The sequence below is a fragment of the Numida meleagris genome, chromosome 3 (genome assembly GCF_002078875.1).
Source record: "Numida meleagris isolate 19003 breed g44 Domestic line chromosome 3, NumMel1.0, whole genome shotgun sequence".
NCBI lineage: Eukaryota > Metazoa > Chordata > Aves > Galliformes > Numididae > Numida > Numida meleagris.
Window position 1 is genome coordinate 40,981,935 of NC_034411.1, and position 20,605 is coordinate 41,002,539.

A 20,605-nucleotide genomic window follows, 5' to 3' on the forward strand; every position below is an offset into this window, starting at 1 on the left:
TCTAAGCAGAGCATTTCCCCAGGCCTGCTTTTAAGCAGTTAGAAATTAAACAGAACTCACTGTCATTGTTAAGATTTCTAATCATAGGCTGTTACTGTATTAGCTCTCACTCTCCTCACCCTCCCCCCCATTTTAATTCTAGCTGAGCCTGTTTTCTAAGGTGCATCTCGGCAGTGCTTAGCCCCATTTCTCAGGAAAGGAGGCAGAGTGTTTAGGTGCCTTCGTTTATGGTGCTCTAATGGAAATACTTTTGAGACATCTGCTTTAGCAGAAGAGGACAGATGCTCAGCAATTTCTGAGAAATATGGTCATGTCTGTGGCATCTGAAGTTAGAAGCTCAAAAATCTTGCAAACATTGCTGGCAATGTAGAAATAGAGCAAACCGCAGCCTCAGAAAACAAAATTGGAAATGACAGATTTTGTCAGAGCTTTTCATAAAGAAAACTCCTACCGAGGACAATGGGTGTTTAGCCTTTAGACAGGAGGACCAGCCCACCAGAAGTGAACATCAAAGCATTCTATTTTCCATTAACTCCTTTCTGCAGCCTACTGTGCTGGATGCAATCTGTCATGCGAGTTGTAGCCTAGCAGTCAGGACACCTACCAGAAGCCAGGTCTGGGCTAATTTCCCAGCGCTGTCAGCCTAATGCATCCAAAAGGATGAGGTTAACCTCACGACATTTGGGCAAGGGATCTAAAATGAAACTATTTTTCAAGCAATACTCTCATATTCTCATTCTTCTTTTAATCCTCTTCTGTAAAATTACCTTCACACTGATTTATCACCTTTTCTGGTGAACCCAATTAAAACCAGCTGAAGGCAGGAAAGAAAACCACCCTCCCTGAGGCCATCCCCTGAGGGATTTGAAGGAAGTCATAAAGAACAAGGAAACTTTTTGTACAGGAGGAAGACGCTTCAGCGTCTCTGCTAGGAACTTCACACATGCTACCCTCACATGCCTAGAATTATAACCATTGGAGGACTGACATTATTCCTTTTTGAAGGCTGCATCATATCTAGCACATGGAAAGGCAAATGCATCTCATCCTCTGGCAGGCTGGGCACCCATCCTCTCAAAATCCAAAAGCTCCAGCAGGCTGAAGCAGCTGGAGCCCCTAGTTAGCATTACATGTGCAGTTAACAACCCCTTGAATCACTGCACTCCAGGAGCACAAGCAACAGAAGAGAAGCATTATTATTATTATTATTATTGTTGTCTTTCAAATCCTAATTTCTAAAGCAACAAACTAATGGCCTCACCAGTTTGGGCTTTCTCTGTAGTCAGATCGGGGTGTTCATCAGGGGGAGGGAGGGATAAGACAGAGGACTGATCAAGAAATAACATGTTAGTGTAAACAAATGCATAATCAGAAATTTGGGTTTTCTTTCTTAGTTCCAACAGGCAAATGCTAGAATACACAAACTGGCTCCTACTAGCACTTACCTTTTTTTTTTTTTAATGCTATTTTCTTATTACTCACTTGGAGCAAGAATTTTGTGTCAGGGTTCATTTATTTCAGGAAATCATTCAAAATGTAACCCTCATGTAAAGCACAAACCACGGTCACTGTCAAGACTTGCAGAGGGGTCTCAAAGTTGCTAGACAAACCTAGATATGCAGAGAGTCTGGTCTCTGCACAGGGAAGGTAAAGGAGAAATCATCTAACGCCTACAAAGCAAAAGTATTCTCAAAGGTGTAAGTATTATAATTTGCTCAAAGACGTTTTAGATGACTATTATCACTGTATTCAGTAAGCAATACATTTAAACCTGGTGATCCTTCATATGCATATTACCACACAAGAGATCTATCTTCATCACCAGCATGCCTCAAACCTGAATGAACTTTACACAAATTGAAGGCCATCCAGCAGAATGTAGACTAGGACTTAAGGATCTGATGGGTAAGTACACCAGAGGCCAAAGATAATTATCAAAAAGCATAGTATTACACATTTGCAGCTCTTAGTTGAGCTGCATTTTCATCACAAATGAAAACTGTTCTCAGAAATTAAATACAGAGCCCGCTAGGCCTCTGCTATTAACAAACAAACAGTCTTTTGACTAGAATAAAGCTGGATCTGATGAAGGTAATTCCTGAACGGTCACCTTGAATTAAGTGTTTCAAATGCCATAAATGACATACAAGTTTCTCATCACAGTTCTAAAAACTATGGTTGCTTTCTCTGACCAATGACATTCAGAGCTAACTACAGCACATTCAAAAATCACATCTGAGGTCAGAGCAGTTCTTACAGTACACTTTTGCTCTTTGAGTCCAAACGCCACTGAATATTTAAGACAGAAGGCACTATTCTCTACTTACAAGCCTTCAGAGCATTGTCAGAGGTATCATATCCAGGACTGGTTTCTGTGTCTAGTATTTTGTGTGTCTTCTGGCATGAAGAAGAGAACATGAATACATTTGGAATATCAATGTATTTCAAGCTAAAATACATGCCTAGGTTAAGTATATGGTCTTTTAATATGTAGTTTTTTACCTATGTGACCACTAATAATAACAAAACATTCAATAAGTGATTTAAATAACAACTATAAGAGAATAAAAAGTACTAACAACAACAAAAAATCTGAAAACTATTAGAAGTTGTATGCATCCTTCATATCCTGTGTATCTTGTTTCCCCAGATAATGCATTTTTCAGGTTTGTGAATGTATCATATTAACATATCAAATCTATCTCTGTGGGGCAAGTGAGCAGTAATTCAAAACATAATCAGTGAGGGGAGTCTTTTGATGATTCTTATTGATGAAACACAATTTTGATATCAAATATGAACACCTAAGGTAGAATGCAACACTGTGACTGAAATTCTGCAGTCAGTGTAGTTCTCTGGCCCCAGTCTGCATCCTATTTGTAGTACGCAGAGATATGGAAGACAGAACTTGAAATTACTACAGGTGAAGTCCTGTCTGCACTCATTTAATCCTTAGAGTTGGAAGGGACCTCTGAGGGCCATCTAGTCCACAGAGGTCCCTTACAACTCTAAGGATTATATGATTCTATGATTGTTTTGAACAAGCTTCACATTTTGAAACACAGTGTACTAGTTAACGGGAACGAAAGGTCTGGATGTCATCTGTACAGTCTATGAAAGCAACAAATGCAAGCTCCTAACTAGAGAGAACTTTACAGTGACATTGCTGGTGTAACTGTTTTCAGTTTTTCAAGCTGCTTTCAGCTGCAAGCTATTCCACAGACCGTATTTATTAGTTTTACCTTGTCCAGTTACTATGGTACCTGAAGTCAGACTTTCTGAACACCTGTGCTATTTGGGCATAAAGCCCCACTGCCACAGAGCAGCAAGTGTGCGCTGCTGCACAGGGGAAGGGCAGGAGCAGTGAGGGTGCAAGCCCACAGTACCCTAGCAAGAGCACAGCAAGTCTTGTGATGGTAACCAGGTTCGTGCAAAGTCTTGTGATTGCTGAACAAGTCCACGGTAATGAGGCACATCCATGGTGAAACCAGGAAGCCAAATGTCTCCTGATTGTCACTATTTCTGTTGAGTCAAGGTAGACCAAATTACTGACATTAATGAATGTTCTCTGAACCTTCCTTCAGAAGAGGAGCTGATAAATAAATACACAGTTTCAGTGAACATTTGATGAACCACAGCTACACTTCACAGAGGCTAGAGAAGATGGTAAGCAATCTAATCAAGCAAGAAATAAGAATGCTCTACTTGCATTTTTAAAAAATTCACATAGATTCCTTCACTTCAAATCCACACCTGTTTTACCAATTCAAAGTAACCCTGTAGTCCAGTAATTAACACAACACAATTAGGTTGGAAGCTTTAAGGCTATTTTCCTGTACATTAATTCCTCCTACAGTCCATAAGCTTTGTGGTACTCTGATACTCTGACCAATTTAATGTTCAGTGACACCAGAAAACAGCCCCTTTATCTTTCAGCTTCCTCCTTCTACTTTGGCTCTATGATTCCAGGTGGGAAAAAATCTTAGCTGGGAAATAATAACAGCAGCTTCTGCTTATAGTCTGATATTAGGAGGAAAAAATCAACACAGATTCTCAGAGTCTAACAGTTCTTCGGTGGTCAGGGTAATTATTACCAACAATTCATATCATACCACAGCTAGCACAGCAAAACTCCCACTCTAACTGTATTTAATTTTGTTTATTGAGGCCAACAGAAATCTTTCCTCGTATCAGAATCAAAAGGGGAATTACTAAGAAATTCTGGCTCATAGTGGCATTCTTTTCAAATACACTATTAAACACAAGATTCCTGAAACTAAAGAACTTTCCATAAAACTCAGACCACATTATTCCAAAAGCTCTGGGAGTGGGAAGGAGAAGAAAAAGAAAAAGAGAAAGAAAAAGAGAAAGAAAAAGAGAAAGAAAAAGAAGAAGGAAAAGAAAAAGAAAAAGAAGAAGAAAAAGAAAAAAGAAGAGGAAGAAGAAGAAGAAGGAGAAGGAAAAGAAGAAAAAAAAGGAAAAAGAAAAAGAAAAAAAAAAGAAAAAGAAAAAGAAAAAGAAAAAGAAAAAAAAAAGAAAAAGAAAAAGGTAGTACAATTACAGTCAATGACAAATCAAGAGAAAAAGGATTCCTGTAACCTGACTCAGATATTATATTGTATAAAAATTGTGTCTGCTCATTTTTCACATAGAATTAGAAATCCTGTGTTGCTGTCAATTTATTTGTTTAGTTGTCGCTACACACAGAGTATGAAAGAATGTATTTATTGGGTTACAATTGGAAAAATACACACAAGAAAATTATAATATTTTCATCCACTTCCAGTACTGAGTAGGGTCATCTGGGCGACCTAAAAGACAAACAGTTGTGAGGAGCCGAATGAGACACACAGACATCCACACTGAAACAACTGTAGTAACAAAAAGCCCTGTGAAAAGCTTCAGTACTCAAACTGCTTATGAAAGCCACTTGCGCCTGAAAAGTACCAAGTATTCTGAATTTCCTTAAATTCATTAAGGGAATTTAGACACAAAATAATAAGTGGATGCTGAAGGTAGACAAATTCAAGCCAGATAGAAGGCACTGAATGTTTTTTTTTTTTTTTACAGTAACAGAACGGTAATCCTCAGCTTGAAATATTGTGTATTCAGTAGAAATGTAACCTAAAGTAACTTAACCAAGAATCGGGTCACAACAGAGATTGAAAAACAGAAAAGTGAAAAACTCTAAAAGGTGTTTCAAATAGTCAACATCCTCAATAACTAAAGATATTCCTGTGAAAATCTGCACACGGGACCAGATTTTAAAACTTCCTTTTAACATTTTGCCTCTGTCTTTGCATATCCTTTATTCATTTCTGCTGCTCAGTTGTATCAAGCTTTCATTTTCCTTTCATCATATACTTCCCTTACAAAAGAGAACAGAAGATATTATATAACTTAATATACTGAAAATGCTTAAGTACAAAACTAAAGATATGATGATTCCAAAGCACATAAACAGAGGAAATCCAATCAGTTCCATAAACATCCACTTGAATCAACTCAATTAAAAGATCACTAGAAACCTAAGAAAAGCATGAAATTGTTGAGGATTACATAGATGAAGACAATTTTCAATGACGTTTTTGAGATGCAGGCTGAGTTAAGTTTTAAGTGTATTACTCACTTTCTATTTGACCTAAGTGCTGATACTATTTCTCAATGGTACAATTTTTACACTACAGGATTTAAAATAGAATTTGTACATAACTACTTTTTTTTTTCTCCTGAAGACAGTAACTAAGCAATGTACCTCTTATTTTTGACTGAATGAGTATGCAAATGGAAGACATGAGAAGGATTTTGTAATCTCTAAAAAAAACAGATTCTTTAAAAAAAGCTACACAAGTATTGATGTGAAGAGAGGCTTCTGTGGCATTAATTTACCAATATATTATCCTACAGTGCTGTTAAAAAGTGCACATGCTTCATTAATTTACATTTATTATTATGTTAATTCTATTTCAAATTAGTTAATTTTATAATTAAATGCATGTATCGCTGAAATTGAATCACAAAGTGAAATATGTCCTTTTTTTTTAAGAAATAATTTTAAAGATAATTCTTTGAACTATAATTTTGGGCATGGAAAAAAGTCTGGTTCTCGTAAGTATCATTTATTGCAAAAGTAGAGCAGGACAAGACTCAGATTCTTTCTCTCCTCAGCAATGTTGTGGTTCACTCCACACATTCAGATGAGAGAATTGCTTAACTAAAAGAACCAAAAACAGCAGCAGTTTTTGGCTCTTTCAAGAAAGCACTGCATTTTACAGGAAGGTCATTTTGTTTTGCTTGCAGGTGACATTTACATCAACGATGCCATGTTTCAAACTTTTCAACAGGTTTCAGTACCAATGGTATAACCCTTAAGATTAAGATATAATCTACCCAAGACACAAACCACAATTCAGCATGAATATTTCACATGATTCATGATGAGCAAACTCTTGTAGTATACAAAACTAGAATAGTCAGGAATATCTTATGATGTGGTACAAGTGCATTCGAATTTCCAGGGTCACTGGGTCAAAATTATGTAGCTACACCTGGATACTACTCTGCTTCAGCTGGTACTGTTAACCTAAGTTTTGTGATTCTGGTCTCATAGCAAGCTTAGACATAGCAAGGGATTCACATACTAAATAACCTCAGCTTTGAGCCATTTCTTCTGCTGTCATATGGTTCAGTTATTCTGTAAAGTTTGTAAAAAGAGGCTCTCATAGACAAAAAACAATCTCAACAGCAACTATCCCACCATCTCAGTCTGCTAGCTCATCACGTTTATTCTTTACCAAGGAGGAAGGTGGAATCTTCTCCTCTGGTCTGGATGTCCTGATCTGTATCTTCTACCTGAAGGAAATTAAAATAGGAAAAGCTTGTTTAGACTGTCTCCAAGAAAAATTATATTCATATACATTTTGAGAAAAGGGCATGATCCTCGTCAGTTGGTATGCAATTACTGATAGTATTTGAGATGTTAAAAGCTAAAGTACATGATGAAAGTGCTCTTCCTGAAGCTGCTACGATACTGTAACTTTTAAATCTATGGCCAAGTAAAGGCTTGGGATAGTGAATTATACAGATCATATATACACAGTGGTTGGTAGATCAGACTGAATTCAGGAAAAGAAAATACACTATTAAGAACCAGATATAAATTATACTAAGAAATATTTTCATATCATTTTGTGTGCCATGTATAATACTGCTTTACTTGTACAATGTAGATTCCTATAAGCAAAGTAGGATCCTAAATGTAAAACTTAGGCAGAATAGAGTTGACTCCCAAATCCAATTTCTAAACACAACTATGAAATTGTCGAAATACTTCACTATTTCCCCACCTCACTGTTGATGATTCTGATGGTAGCAGACTGGTAGCTGAAATTATTATCCATCACTTCTAGCACTCTGGCAGCTCTTATTCATTATGCCCTCATCCCCACCGAGGTCCATCAGACAGAAGTTTCTGCCCTACCAAAGGCAGATCAGAGAAGCTATATCCTTGCCAATGCCTTTCACTATTTGAAATGTACTAGTGAATCCTCAGCCTTAATCATTCACGTAGCTATTACAACCAGTCCCACTGACACTGTCTTCCATATCTCCTTCCCCTATCTTCAGCTCACTTTTGTGCTTTTTCAGACAGGTCTCCAAATAACAGCATGAGAATCAATGCCCAAATTACTGATATTTTTAAACACAGTTATGGAAATATAAGACAATACACAGTTAAGGTTAGATTTTTTTTTCACTATCTTTTGTACATTGACTTAGAACTAGGTAGTAGTTTGTATTGAAGAAATACAACTGATAAAATCTCATTGTTTATTATTTGGACTGCTGTAGAGAGTGACAGAGATACATGATAATAGTGATTTCCATAGTTCTTATCACTCAGTTTATTTTCAGTTACTTGCAGAAAGAGGTGACAATGTGATTCAAAATTTGAGTTTTAATTGGTTTTAATTGCCAATTAATCAAGTTTCGTCTAGCAGTAGGCTATATGGCATGTGATGTTTCAGCCATGAATCTAGAATTCAGAAAGTCATGCTTTATTGCAAACATTTGTTGTACCTCAAGGAAGACTTTTAAACACAAAGCACAAAGATTACCAAGAGCTGCAAAGCCAAGTTTTTAGCTGTTTTACTTCTCAATAACAGAAGCCTAAACTTAGCTTTAAATTAGATACCTAGAATCTATTTAATAGGCATCATAATGGTCAGGCATTCAGAATGTGATATGGAAACCTCAGAACACTAAATGGCAAGTCTTCTAAATTAACAAATGAGAAACACGGAGAATAAAAAAAACTTCTATCTCCTTGCAGGGCTTTGGTGTCCCACTGTGTTACTTGGATGCACTCTCTTGATTACAACACAGAGCCAACACATTTATCAAAAGAACATAAATAAATAAATAAAATACCCTGCCCCCTAGCTCCCCCCAGATTCCCTTCTTTCAAACCACAGATAGAAGATTAGATAGTAATTACAACAGACTACTGGTTAGTATTCATCACAAAATGAGGGATACCTCAGTTCAATTCTTATTCTGCCTGAGGGTATTCAAACCAACATCTCATTGAAATACTAGTGAGTCTTAGGTTTATGCTTTCTGGTGGAGGCACTGTTTCCTCCACTGTCAAATACAAGCCATTGTCATGGAATTCTTAAACATTAACTGATAAGCATGAGCAAAGAACACCTTAATCACTGGGTACATTTCTGATACAAGATACAAGTCCCATGGTTACTGTACCATTAATTTTTAATGTGTTTTTTAAAATGTATTTTATTTAATGATTTATATATAATATGCAACAGCAGGAAATTGAACAGTATAGTAAGGGAAGATAAGAGATGGGATAGAACGGCTTCGGTTGGAAGGGACCTTAAAGCCCATCCAGTTCCAACCCCCTGCTGTGGGCAGGGCTGCCACCCACCAGCTCAAGCTGCCCAGGGCCCCATCCAACCCGGTCTTGAACACTGCCAGGGATGGGGCATCCACAGCTTCTCTGGGCAGCCTGTGCCAGTGCCTCACCACCCTCTGAAGGAAAAATTTTCTTCTAATATCCAATTGAAATCTCCCTGCATTTAGTTTAAAACCATTCCCCATTGTCCTATCTCTATCTGGCCATGCAAGAAGTCAGTCTCCTTCCTATTGAGAAGCTCCCTTTAAGCACTGGACAGCTGCAATGAGGTCTCCCTGGAGCATTCTCTTCTCCAGACTGAATAACCTCAACCTTTTTTCATAGGAGAGGTGCTCCAGTCCTCTGATCATCTTAATGGCTCTCCTCTGGACCCACTCCAACAGCTCCATGGATTTCTTGTGTTGGGGGCCCCAGAGTTGGACACCATACTCCAGATAGGGCCTTAAGAGAGCAGAGTAGAGGAGGGAAATCCTCTGCCTCTCCCTGCTGGTCACCCCTTTTCTGATGCACTCAGGTTACTGTTGGCCTTCTAGGCTGCAAGCACACACTGCTGACTCATGTCCAGCTTTTCACCCATCAGAAGTCCCAAGTCCTTCTCCGCAAGGCTGCTCTCAATGAGTTCTTCTCCCAGTCCGTACACATATCTGGGACTGCCCCAACCCAATTGCAACACTTTGCACTTGGCCTTGTTAGATCTCATGGAGTTCACGTCTGCCACTTTTCAAGTTTGACCAGGTCCCTCTGGATGGCATCTCTTCCTTCTATTTTATCAATTGCACCACTCAGTGAGGCATTATCAGCAAACTTGCTGCACTCAGTCCCACTATGTTCTTTACAAAGTTGCTGGAGAGCACCAGTACCAAGACAGACACCACTCATCATCAATCTCTACCTATCCACTGAATAGTCCACTTTTCAAATCCATATATTTTCAATCTAGAGATAAGAATGGGGTGTGAGACCATTATCAGTGGCCTTGCAGAAGTCCACAGGCAGAAGTCAGGGCCTGAACCTGCGTCCTTTGATCCAGTGTGACAAGTCACTGGGTTAAGTGCTCTAGCCACTAGGCCAAACTAGTTCCTGTTATGTATACAGTTAGATATCAGTAATATTATAGGAAGTTTTATCACAAGCTATCACACTTTCTTTGTCTTTATTCCCTCCTCCTTTGGTGAGAGACACACAGAACAGAGATAACAGCTACGTAACGAAACAAATCAAATACCTGTCTTAACATCAGCAAACTTACGAAAAAGAAACTTTGTCAAAACATCAAAAATCTTGGCAGGTCAGTTTAAAATGAGCTCTGAAACACTTCAAGACTCCTTCATAAGGAGAAACATGTTTTCCTACTAAATCATTTTTACTTATAACAGAGATTTAACTGCAATTATGGCATCATGTTTTAAGAGTGCCCTGAGGGTAGTAAATAAGGTTTAATTTTGCCTGCGTAGAGGAAGCCATAATATTTTATTAATGTTACTTAATTATGTTTATAACACAATTCAGTGCAGTTACTGTGCAACATACTTTATGGAATACATCTAGTGGTAAGATCTGTGGAGGTGAACAGAGTGTCTGCAAAAGTGATTCCTGAATAGCAGTCTTTCTGAGATGGCCACAATGATAAGTTTTGGGTTTTGCTTACAGTCAGCATGAGCACTACTGTATTTGTTATATACACCATCAAACAATTTTATCTGTGAATTAAATGACAGTATCTCACTTTCAAGAATACAACAAAAGCAGCTGAAACACATTAGAGACTTAACTGTATTTATTTATTAACACTCCTCCCTAATCACATCAGTCTTCTTTGAAAGCATCATCTGGAAACACAGCAAAAATTTAGGCTGTGTGGACTTAACAAAATAACTGAGCTTTCTTAGACACTTCTCTTCCTTTTGCTTATTTCTTTAATCTATGTTCATATGTCTTAATTCATAATAATGAGGAAGTAAGACTGAAGTAAAATCAGCTCAGTGGTGCATTACTGAAATGTCTGTTCTGGTCAAGAAGTGAGACTGGTAAATGATTCAAGATGATTAATTTTTGTCAAGACAAAACAGGACTTCCATTTCTATTATTTAGGTAATGATCTGGAAGCTGAGACCTTGATCTAGAAAATCAAGCAAAATGTGTTTATTTCCATGCTTAAGTGTTTTTCTGAGGTATGAACTAAAATTTGCAACTAAAGACTTTACACTTACATTTCGATGCAGTTGTGCCAACTCATTTTAGAGCTATTACAGTTTTAAACATCACTCAGCTGAGACCAAGCATGTAAGGTTTAAATACCACATTAAATATTTTTTTAGAATGTTGTGAGGAAATGAAGACTTACTTCACCTGGTAGAGTTAGTTTTTGCTAGTGGTAGTACACAACTATAAATTGTAAGAGTTTTATTGCTGTATGCTGTGTGCACAGGGTAACAGCAAGCATACAAATATAAACTGTATATAGACACAGCGCTGTTATATTGCTCACAGAAAGAATTCCAAATACAAACATTTTTTACCTTGTGGTTGAGGATTTCTCCAGAGGTTGCCCCTCATTTGATTATGATATGGAGAAACAAAGGAGCTTCTATGTGTTTGCTGGAACCTAGGATTAAGTTCTCTTTGGTGCGTTCCTGAAAAACAGTAGTTACTAGCCAACTTTGACGGTATAGAAGATAAACTGAAGAATAGAAAGAACATATTCTTTTTTTTCCTTTTTTTTTTTTTTTTTGGGGGGGGGGGGGGAACACATTTATTAGATTTATGCCAAAATAGTTATCTGCAATTACAATTTTTTCAAACTACTCAGCCTAATAAGTATGGTTCTTGTCCTCATTTCCATCTATAGACATCAAGATTACAAGCTGCTAACAAGTAAAACCAGATCAAAACTTCCTGACACAGCTTTGGAAACAGCAGTCATTAGAATGAAACAGAAATCTCTGTCCAAATTAGAATCACAAATCATAATTAAAATGGTTAAGTACAGCTCTATTGCAATAGCAGACACTAACAAGGTTTGGTATCATAAATCACCAACAGATACCCTTAGTTTTGAATGCTCCTCACCACTATGGTATAGTACCACATCCAGAAGTGGACAGAAGTGTTGTTACATAACGCAAAGTACTGAACTAGCAGAAAATCATTCTGCCTGCTGCAATTTTCTCATGAAATTTTTAACAGGTAAATTTTATCCTCACAGACAACATTCTTGATTGGGTATTAAGTAGGTAATAAAGATAATACCAGCATAAATGCTCTATTACATGATGTTCAGGTGATTCAACCATAATCCAGTCATGCCTGAACCAGATCAAATTTACAGTGCTAGGTGAGTCTGTTGTGTATAGATCTATAGCTAATGAAAGCAGAACCACATCTCTACTGGTGGACATTGAAACTACAGAACAGCATATATGAATAAAAAGGTCCACAGACAGGTTAGCTACATCATCTATCAGTTTATACATTTACAAGCTATCAAAAAGCCTTCCTTTCTCTCACATAAAAAGAAAAAGCACTCAAGTTTATCAAGAGAAGTTGACATACGAAAGGGAGATAGAGGTTCTTAGTGTTCTATATAGAGATTATCAAAAGCGGAAGGCATAAGCTTTTTCTTAATAGAAATGACTAGCAGATAATGTCTACACTGTCTTATCCGTATTTCAATAGTATATAGACGCTACTTAGTAGCAGCATTTTGAAAAGTAATAATGATGTTTTAAACTCTAATAATTTCAGAGTGAATTATTTCAAAGCCTCAAAAACCTCAACAGTCAAGATGTGTTTGAATGATGCTGAAAACATTTTAGATTTTTTTTTTTCTGAAGGTCAGGCAGATCAGGTGGGAAAGCAAATGTCTTTAGTAAAGCAAGCCATACGGCTGGGAAAAAAGTAAGCCAAGTCTTAGGCTAAAAGCTCTTCTCCACACCGCCCCAAAGCTTGCCTTGGTTTTGAACTGCATCAGTCAGTCTTCAGTGCCTTACTCAGACCTTATACTACCACGGCTAAACTAGCTCCCTTGAGGGAAAGGCAGAAAAAAAACCAGAGTCATTCAGTTCTTCTTACAAAAATAACTTTAGTCACTGAGCAAATAGCCGTGGTTTCTGTCAGTGAATAATATTTTACTTACTGCATATATCTCACTAGCTATGTAACTAGATGGAAATATTTTATCCAAACTTGGGTAATCCAATCCACACGAATTCCGAATAGCAGGAGATATTTTCTTAAGTCTCTCCTTTGGTTTCTTCGAGAAAAACCTTAGATTTACTTAGCTTGACATGCTCTCTAGGTAAATGCTGTTTCAGCTGAAGGGTAACTGAACTTATCAGTACATCAATTTGGTTGAGAAAATTAACATAATGCCAACCTGTGATAAATCCATTTCCTCTTGGTCTGCTCTGTATTGTTCTTTTCTTTACTGCACAAACCCTGCAAATGAGTGACTTCAGATTCTGGAAGGGTGTATACAAAGACTCCTGCAAACAACAGCATTAACATTAATGGCTGTTCTGTCTTTCTATCTTCAGGTGTAGCACAAATCAACCATACATATAACAACCAAAAGAATTTTATTAGTCAACACTCATACACCTGTGAAAATGTCAGATTTTCTGGTTCACATATTTTAGGAAACAAAGTTAAAATATTTCAAATTAAAAGTGGATTCTTGCAAAGGTAAGTAGGGGTGCAGAAGGAATGTTTTTTCCTCTCTTGGTGAAGTTTGTTTTTCTCCTCTGCTCTTATCTGTAAATTACTTACTTCCATATTCTATTATTTTGAATCCACAGGTATAGCTACCTAGGCTTAAGTCTATCAGTAATACCTTAGGCAGAGACAGGTAAAATCTCCAGATAAGGTGGGATGAACTAATGGAAAAAAAACCACCAGTGAAAAATCAAATTATCTTAATCTCATACATTACAAACACAAAAGTAACATCAGCCTTAACTCCAGATATTTTGTTGTCTGATAAAATGGAACCTCAAAAAAAGTAGATTTTAGAACATCATCATAATTTGTGATTTTCATAAAACTGAACTGATTTTTAGGAGGATGGGAATTCCATTTTGTAACCAGTGTGGTGGAAGGGGAGCAGCAAGAATGAGAGAGGATTACAGGAAAAGGTAAAAAGACAAGTGTCAGGACTGGAGGAACTAGAGAGGTTTCTTAAGAGTCTGAATCCCCGAACTCCCTTGTGAACTTTCCTTGCACTTTTTTTTTTTTAAGAAGCCTGTTTATAGACAAAGTCTTAAGCACAACCCACAGATATGTACTTTTTTTTCAGACAGACTAAGTAAAGTCTGTGAAGAACTCCTCCCACTAATTGGAAAATCCTTTCACTATATTCTTGGGAGAACAAATTCAGGATGAGTTTATGAAGGTGAGATGAAAGGTATGATCAAAAAAGGCCAAATCATATCACTGATGCTGACCCAGTAGGTAATTTGTTTTTAACTTAGAAAAAAGATAATGAACATACCCTGAGAAGCACAATAAAAAGACTAATGAAGTGATAATATCATTGCCTCACTGCTTTATGAGACTATAATGCCCAATTTTCTGTGTGGATAAACAAACCAATATGATTGCTATTATGAAAAACAGAGAACTAGCACAGTAAGAACTGACTATATATATTTTTTAAAAGAGGATGGCTATATTTTCAATTTTTACCAGCTTTCATTTTTTTAATCTTTAAAAATTTCTATGGCTGTGTGGAGCTGAATTACAAAAACAAACAAACAAACAAACAAACAAACCAAACAACTTGCCCATAGATATATTAACTGCATTTAATTTACACATTTTATTCTTTTAGTAAAAAAATCTGTAGTAAGCGAACCTTAAAATGTTCACAAGTGCTTGAACACATTTAAATATTAAACCAAAACAGTGTTTCCACTGTAATTTTCACAAAGTTAGTACATGTATTTAAATCATCATAATCAAAACAACTCTGATTCTAAGATCTACTGAACTTTCTGAACTGTCCAGATACACAAAGAGAACCTAGGAGTTAGGAGACAAGCAGGGAACACCAAAGGAGTAACTTTTTCCTCTTATTTATCTTTACAATAACAAAATGTCCATGTAGAATAACTTTTTTTTCCCCTAAATACAATGCTGTAGCTATCATCAGGTTATATTTATGATGCTGAAGGGTAGATTGCTAACAAACAAGTGCTGAAAGACTTCGGCTTCCAACGATATATTAAGCTCTGCCAGGAACTAAGTACCAGTTTTATTTATTAAGTTGAATTTATAGTAATAGGAACAACAAATCACATACACTTGTTGCCTTGCCAGTGTCCCCAGCTAAACTGGCATCTCTCAGCAATTCTCTCAAAAACAGATTCTTGCTTTTCAAACTGATAAGCTGGAAAGCTATTTTATTAGTCTAGGAGCTCTCTCTGCCATATATGTACCATAAAATCATACCTAAGAAATAAAAAAGTTATTTAAAATACTCTAAAAATTAACAGAGCTAGGCTATTTTATTTCTCCCCACAGAACAGTTTATCTGGGGTTTATTTAAACTTGAGTATTATGCTTTTTAAAATCCTATCCTAGATATTTTAGTTGGTCAAGTAAAACTCCAGCTCTGTTCTAGGGATCTAAGCATCTTTCTTCACCTACTGAGACATGCTAAAATTGAACTTGAATCTGGTTACAGTGAGATTTTCAAATGTTAGCTAAAGCGTACCAGCTCATATATTTTAGAATAACTATTATATAGTAAAATCTATTTTTTTTCAGATTTATGTAAACATATGTTAAAAGCTGTTACCTAATCCGAATTCAACCCAAATGGAAAAGAAATAGAGTTTCACAGAGATGTATGTAAATTTATGTTTTTTAATTTATTCTCTAGATCCTCTATTGTTCTGTAAAAGTTCTACATGAAAAACTGAATGAATAGCTGGCCCAAAATCTACTGAAATCAACAGACTGATCAGTGGGAGCCACAAAATTTGGATGGAGACGATAGTCCTAATCGTACAATTGACTCTGTATGGAAAGGATTATCATCTACATTCCACCCACCTACATGCATTCCACTAATCACTCCAGATGAGGATGTAATCTAACTGGATACAAAATTGGATAAGAAAACTACACTAAGACTGATATGAAGGTGAGTACAGATGTACCAAATCTCCTCTCCACATATTCTATGTTGGTGGGACATAAGCCAGTTCTCGTCTGAGGCTCCACTGGTGCATTAATACACCCTTGCACCTTGTCAAGCAGACCTTACCTCTGAGCCTGGACATGGTATCACCTTAATGCATCACTGTGGCCCATACCTAGCAAGACTGCTGATATCTGTCTGCTCTTGTCAATGCTGACATGTTTTAAGTTATACAATTTTTAGGTAACATAGCATGAAATTTGTACAAGCCCCCAGCTTCTGAAAAATGAGATTGAGTGTTAAGTACTTAAAGGTACAAGAAGACACAATGTACATGGTGAGATTCTGTAAAAAAATACCTAGATGATACCTTCCTCTGACTTCCTTTTCCTTCCTTCATCTCAAATTTTAAGTTCCTTAGTGCTTTCAAAATATCTCTCTTACATGCTTTAAAAATTATATCTAGTGCGCTGCCTTAAATACATTCTTATGATTTTGCCTAAAATCTTACAGCAAAAAGATCTCACTATTAAATACTTACTAGTACTAGAAAACTGCTACAGTAATTTTCATTTTTTGAAATTGACAAACATTTTTACACTTCCTCATATTGTTTTCTGAGTATTGGAAACAAAAAGAAAGGCAAATGTTTAGGTTCTTGCATAGTCTCAGTATGTCTACCTTCTTATGGTTTATTTGGCAGGAAGGATGAAACAGAAATAATGAAAAGAAGAAAAATACAAAGAAAGGGGGCCAGTGCAACAATAAATATTAATATAATTATGGACAGGTACATTTTTCAAGGAATACAAAACTATCTAAGAGGATGTAATTACTCACATTGCCTTCCAAAAGCTCCTCCAAAGAGCAACTTCTGTGTGACTTTTGGTATTTTTCTTGAAAAAGTTTTCCATCAAACACTTTCCAAGGCATCAAATCATCCATGCTGAATGGAAAGCCACAAGCACTATTGGCCATGAGCAATGTTGTAAGGCCACGAACCAAAACAGCACCAAGATGTACAGCTCTGGAGTCCACTTGCACAAGCTGTTAACATTAAAAAAAAAAAAACAGTAGACCTCACAAATCAGGGAATATAAGCAATCTTACCATGACATAATCATGCAAGCAGCAGAGCAAATGAAAAATAGCCCCAAAGCTGTGACAACTGTGGTTTTCTACTGCACAGTAGAAATAATCAATGTATCTAGTTTTATTCAAGAAAACGAACAAAGTGAAGTTTGTTTTAATAAACACTAGCGTCATACTCAAGTTTCTTAAGACAGACACATCTGAAGTGAAAACAGAAGGACAAAACAAATGGCTATTCTCTACAGCATTTCTCAAGATGTTAGCAGATCCCCAGAAAGAATTATGTTAGTGGAATGTAAAATATGAACTGGGTGTATAAAGAATGATCCATTGCACTTCCACAGCTTGATCAACCAGGAAATGTTACAGCACTTATGAGATCATTTAAATTACAACATTTGATAGAACAAAGTTTATTGTGCCCAGGCTTCAGAAATACTTTAAATACTCAAACTTTTCCTCTGACTGCAGACTGAAAGCCAAATTATTTCTCTTAAACTTGGATGTTCCCAGAAGAAATGCAGGAATGGTATGACAGCATCCAGAAAATGCAAAATGAGAAACTCAACAAGACAATTAAAACTTTTGGCCAAAATTAACTCAGTGGGTGAATTTAACACTCCTTTGTGGCAGAATGTAGCAAACTGTAAAAGCCTTGAATCCAATAAATGGAAAACTTTAAGTATTTTGTAGACAGTACAAAGCTCCTCTGTAGGGAATGCTTCTTCTACACTCTGTATTGCAGCAGTCTGTCAGGACTAGGAGGGGTTCACAACAATGTGGCCATCAGTACTGTAATCCATAGCAGCTGTGGTACCCTTAGAGTACAGTTTTCCTTACAGTGTAAGTTATACCAAGAATGGAACAGCACGCAAAATAGTCCAGAATAGAAAGTAAAAAGAAGTGGCTCAAACTCATCTTAACCCTGCTTCCCAGAGAGCTGTGAATTGTTTGTCTGAAGTGCACTGGAAAGTCAGTTTTGGTTGCCACATGAGAAGAACAACATAAAACTATCTGAGAGCATCCAAAGGAGGGCTAAAAGATGATGAAGAGTCTGGAGGGCAAGACATATGAGGAGCGGCTGCTCAGCCCAGAGCAGAGGAGCTGAGCAGGGGCCTCATGGTGGCTGCAGCTCCTCACAGGGAGCAGAGGGGCAGCGCTGAGCTCTGCTCTCTGTGACAGCGGCTGGGCCCGAGGGAACGGCATGGAGCTGTGTCAGGGGAGGGGTAGATTTGGGTTAGGGACAGGTTCTGCACTAGAGGGCGGAGGGCACGGAACAGGCTGCCCAGGGCCGTGAGCATGGCCCCAAGTGCCAGAATTCAAGATGCAACGCTCTCAGATGTAGGGTTTGATTTTTGGGTGGGTGGTCCTGTGTGGAGCTAGGAGTTGGACTCAGTGATCCTTGTGGATCTCTTCCAACTCAGGATATTCTATGATTCATTATTACTAATGATAATAACATCTTATATCTTGAAAGATTCCCAAAAGATATATGCACATATACCATCCCTATTCTATTTAAGAAAAATTACAGGTAATAGCAAACAACCTGAAATATCATACTGCTGGATCAGAACTTTTTTCCCATTGTGGTCCACATAACAAAACCAGAAAAGCTTTGCTAGCAACACATAGCCACAAAAAAATCTTTCAAAAGAGCCAAACACAGTAAATCATTTGGAAGAATATAGCTAGAAGTTGGTAAAATACTTAATCATGCTATATTATTCAATGAGCAAATACTGTACAACTTGACAATGTGAACTTGATTTCTGTGATACGGACCCCACTAAACACAGACAATGGGCAGGAATGTTTTGTTTAAACAAACTTGAAGAAGTGAGGTTATCTCCACTGGCTGTTTTTCTACAGGGCAGAAGCAAAAGAAGACCTAAAGATTATGATGCTGGCAGAGATACCAGGCAGGGTCATCCACAGCCCTCTGAGAAGAACTGTGGTCTCCAGTGATTCCCAAATAGGCATCAAGCTGACCTTCAGGGCACTGACCCAACACGACACTCGGTTCCTGAAATTCACTCAGCGAGACAACCAAAGACAACCACAGACATCCAGACAAATGCAGACAGCACAAGATAACATGAGCAGTCATTCAGAAAATGAAAGGCTCATCATTTACCTAATGTAATGCTTCATACTTGAGTAAGGAAGCCCTTCTCCTCCTCCACCTCCTCACTTTAAAGTAAAAATATTTTCAGGATAGGATCAGGCTACAAGTTTTAGGAAGTTATTGCCTCCAGCTACAAGTAATCATCTTCCCAGCCTAAACCAGTAACTACATGCACACTTACATCTCTGTTGCTCTGGCAAGTAAAGCAGGCTTTTGCAAAGCACTTTAAAATGCTGAAAGGTACTTAAAATAGGAATGAGGTTTAAATGAACCAGTATTACTTGTACTAAAGTAGACTGTAAGAGTGCACAATACACACAGCCAGTTATTAGGTTGCAGCTGAGAGATTCTAACATCACAGTAACCTGGCTAAATTTCAAGATCTGCTAAGGAAACTAGTTCACGTCAGTTCAGGCTTTAAAATAGATTCTGCTTGGTTTGTGATTGAAGTGAGAATTTATGAGTGGAAATCCAATGAGTAAGAACTACTGAGAATCTTCACAAGTCCCTTTTTTGTTATTTCCTCAACAGAATACTTTGACAGGTACTGAATAAAGGTTTTGCTATTTAAGCTTGTATGGAAAATGGATGTATCAAGCTAAAATTAGCAGCAGAGTCCAAGAAAAACAGTAGCATATTCATCTGTTGAATCAAATTTCGACAAATTTTTATCAATATGACTTACACAACCAAATATCTATAATAAAGAGATTATTATTTTTTATTCCTTGGCATAGAAGTCAGTATCTTCTATCACTGAAGTCTCAGTAAGTACTGATAACATCAAAAGATTAAATTGTTGAAAATAAACTTTCAAATACTAATGAAAGCAGGTATTTAAGATGCTGAAAATAGTAAATGCTGTCTTAAAGAGAAGCAATCTGGGCTGCATTAAAAGAGGAGTGGTCAGCAGGGAGAGGGAGGTGGTGGTCCCCCTCTACTCGGCTCTTGTGAGGCCCCATCTGGAGTACTGTGTCCAGGCCTGGGGCCCCCAGCACAAGAAGGACGTGGAGCTCTTGGAACGAGTGCAGAGGAGGGCGACCAAGATGATCAGAGGGCTGGAGCACCTCTCCTATGAGGAAAGGTTGAGGGAACTGGGCTTGTTTAGTTTGGAGAAGAGAAGGCTCCGGGGAGACCTCATTGTGGCCTTCCAATACTTGAAGGGAGCGTATAAACAGGAGGGGGATCGATTGTTTGTGAGGGTGGATAGCGATAGGACAAGGGGGAATGGTTTTAAGCTGAGACAGGGGAGATTTAGGTTAGATATTAGGAGGAAGTTTTTCACACAGAGGGTGGTGACGCACTGGAA

At 37.4% G+C, this 20,605-nt stretch overlaps 1 protein-coding gene across 10 annotated transcripts in view; it reads right to left on the minus strand.

The window, feature by feature from the left end:
• The window catches only part of FAM120B (family with sequence similarity 120B), a 92,166-nt gene that overhangs the window by 36,786 nt on the left and 34,775 nt on the right, over positions 1–20,605 (minus strand). For 9 of the 10 annotated variants that reach the window (XM_021390374.1, XM_021390375.1, XM_021390376.1 and 6 more), the window contains 4 exons: positions 16,917–17,123; positions 13,311–13,419; positions 11,455–11,568; positions 6,795–6,852 (listed from right to left, as the gene is read on the minus strand). In XM_021390374.1, coding sequence (XP_021246049.1) covers positions 6,795–6,852; positions 11,455–11,568; positions 13,311–13,419; positions 16,917–17,123 — 488 coding nt within the window. Of the gene's footprint in view, positions 1–4,661; positions 4,812–6,794; positions 6,853–11,454; positions 11,569–13,310; positions 13,420–16,916; positions 17,124–20,605 lie in introns of those variants that run through there. The other variant, XM_021390377.1, reaches the window with a different exon arrangement.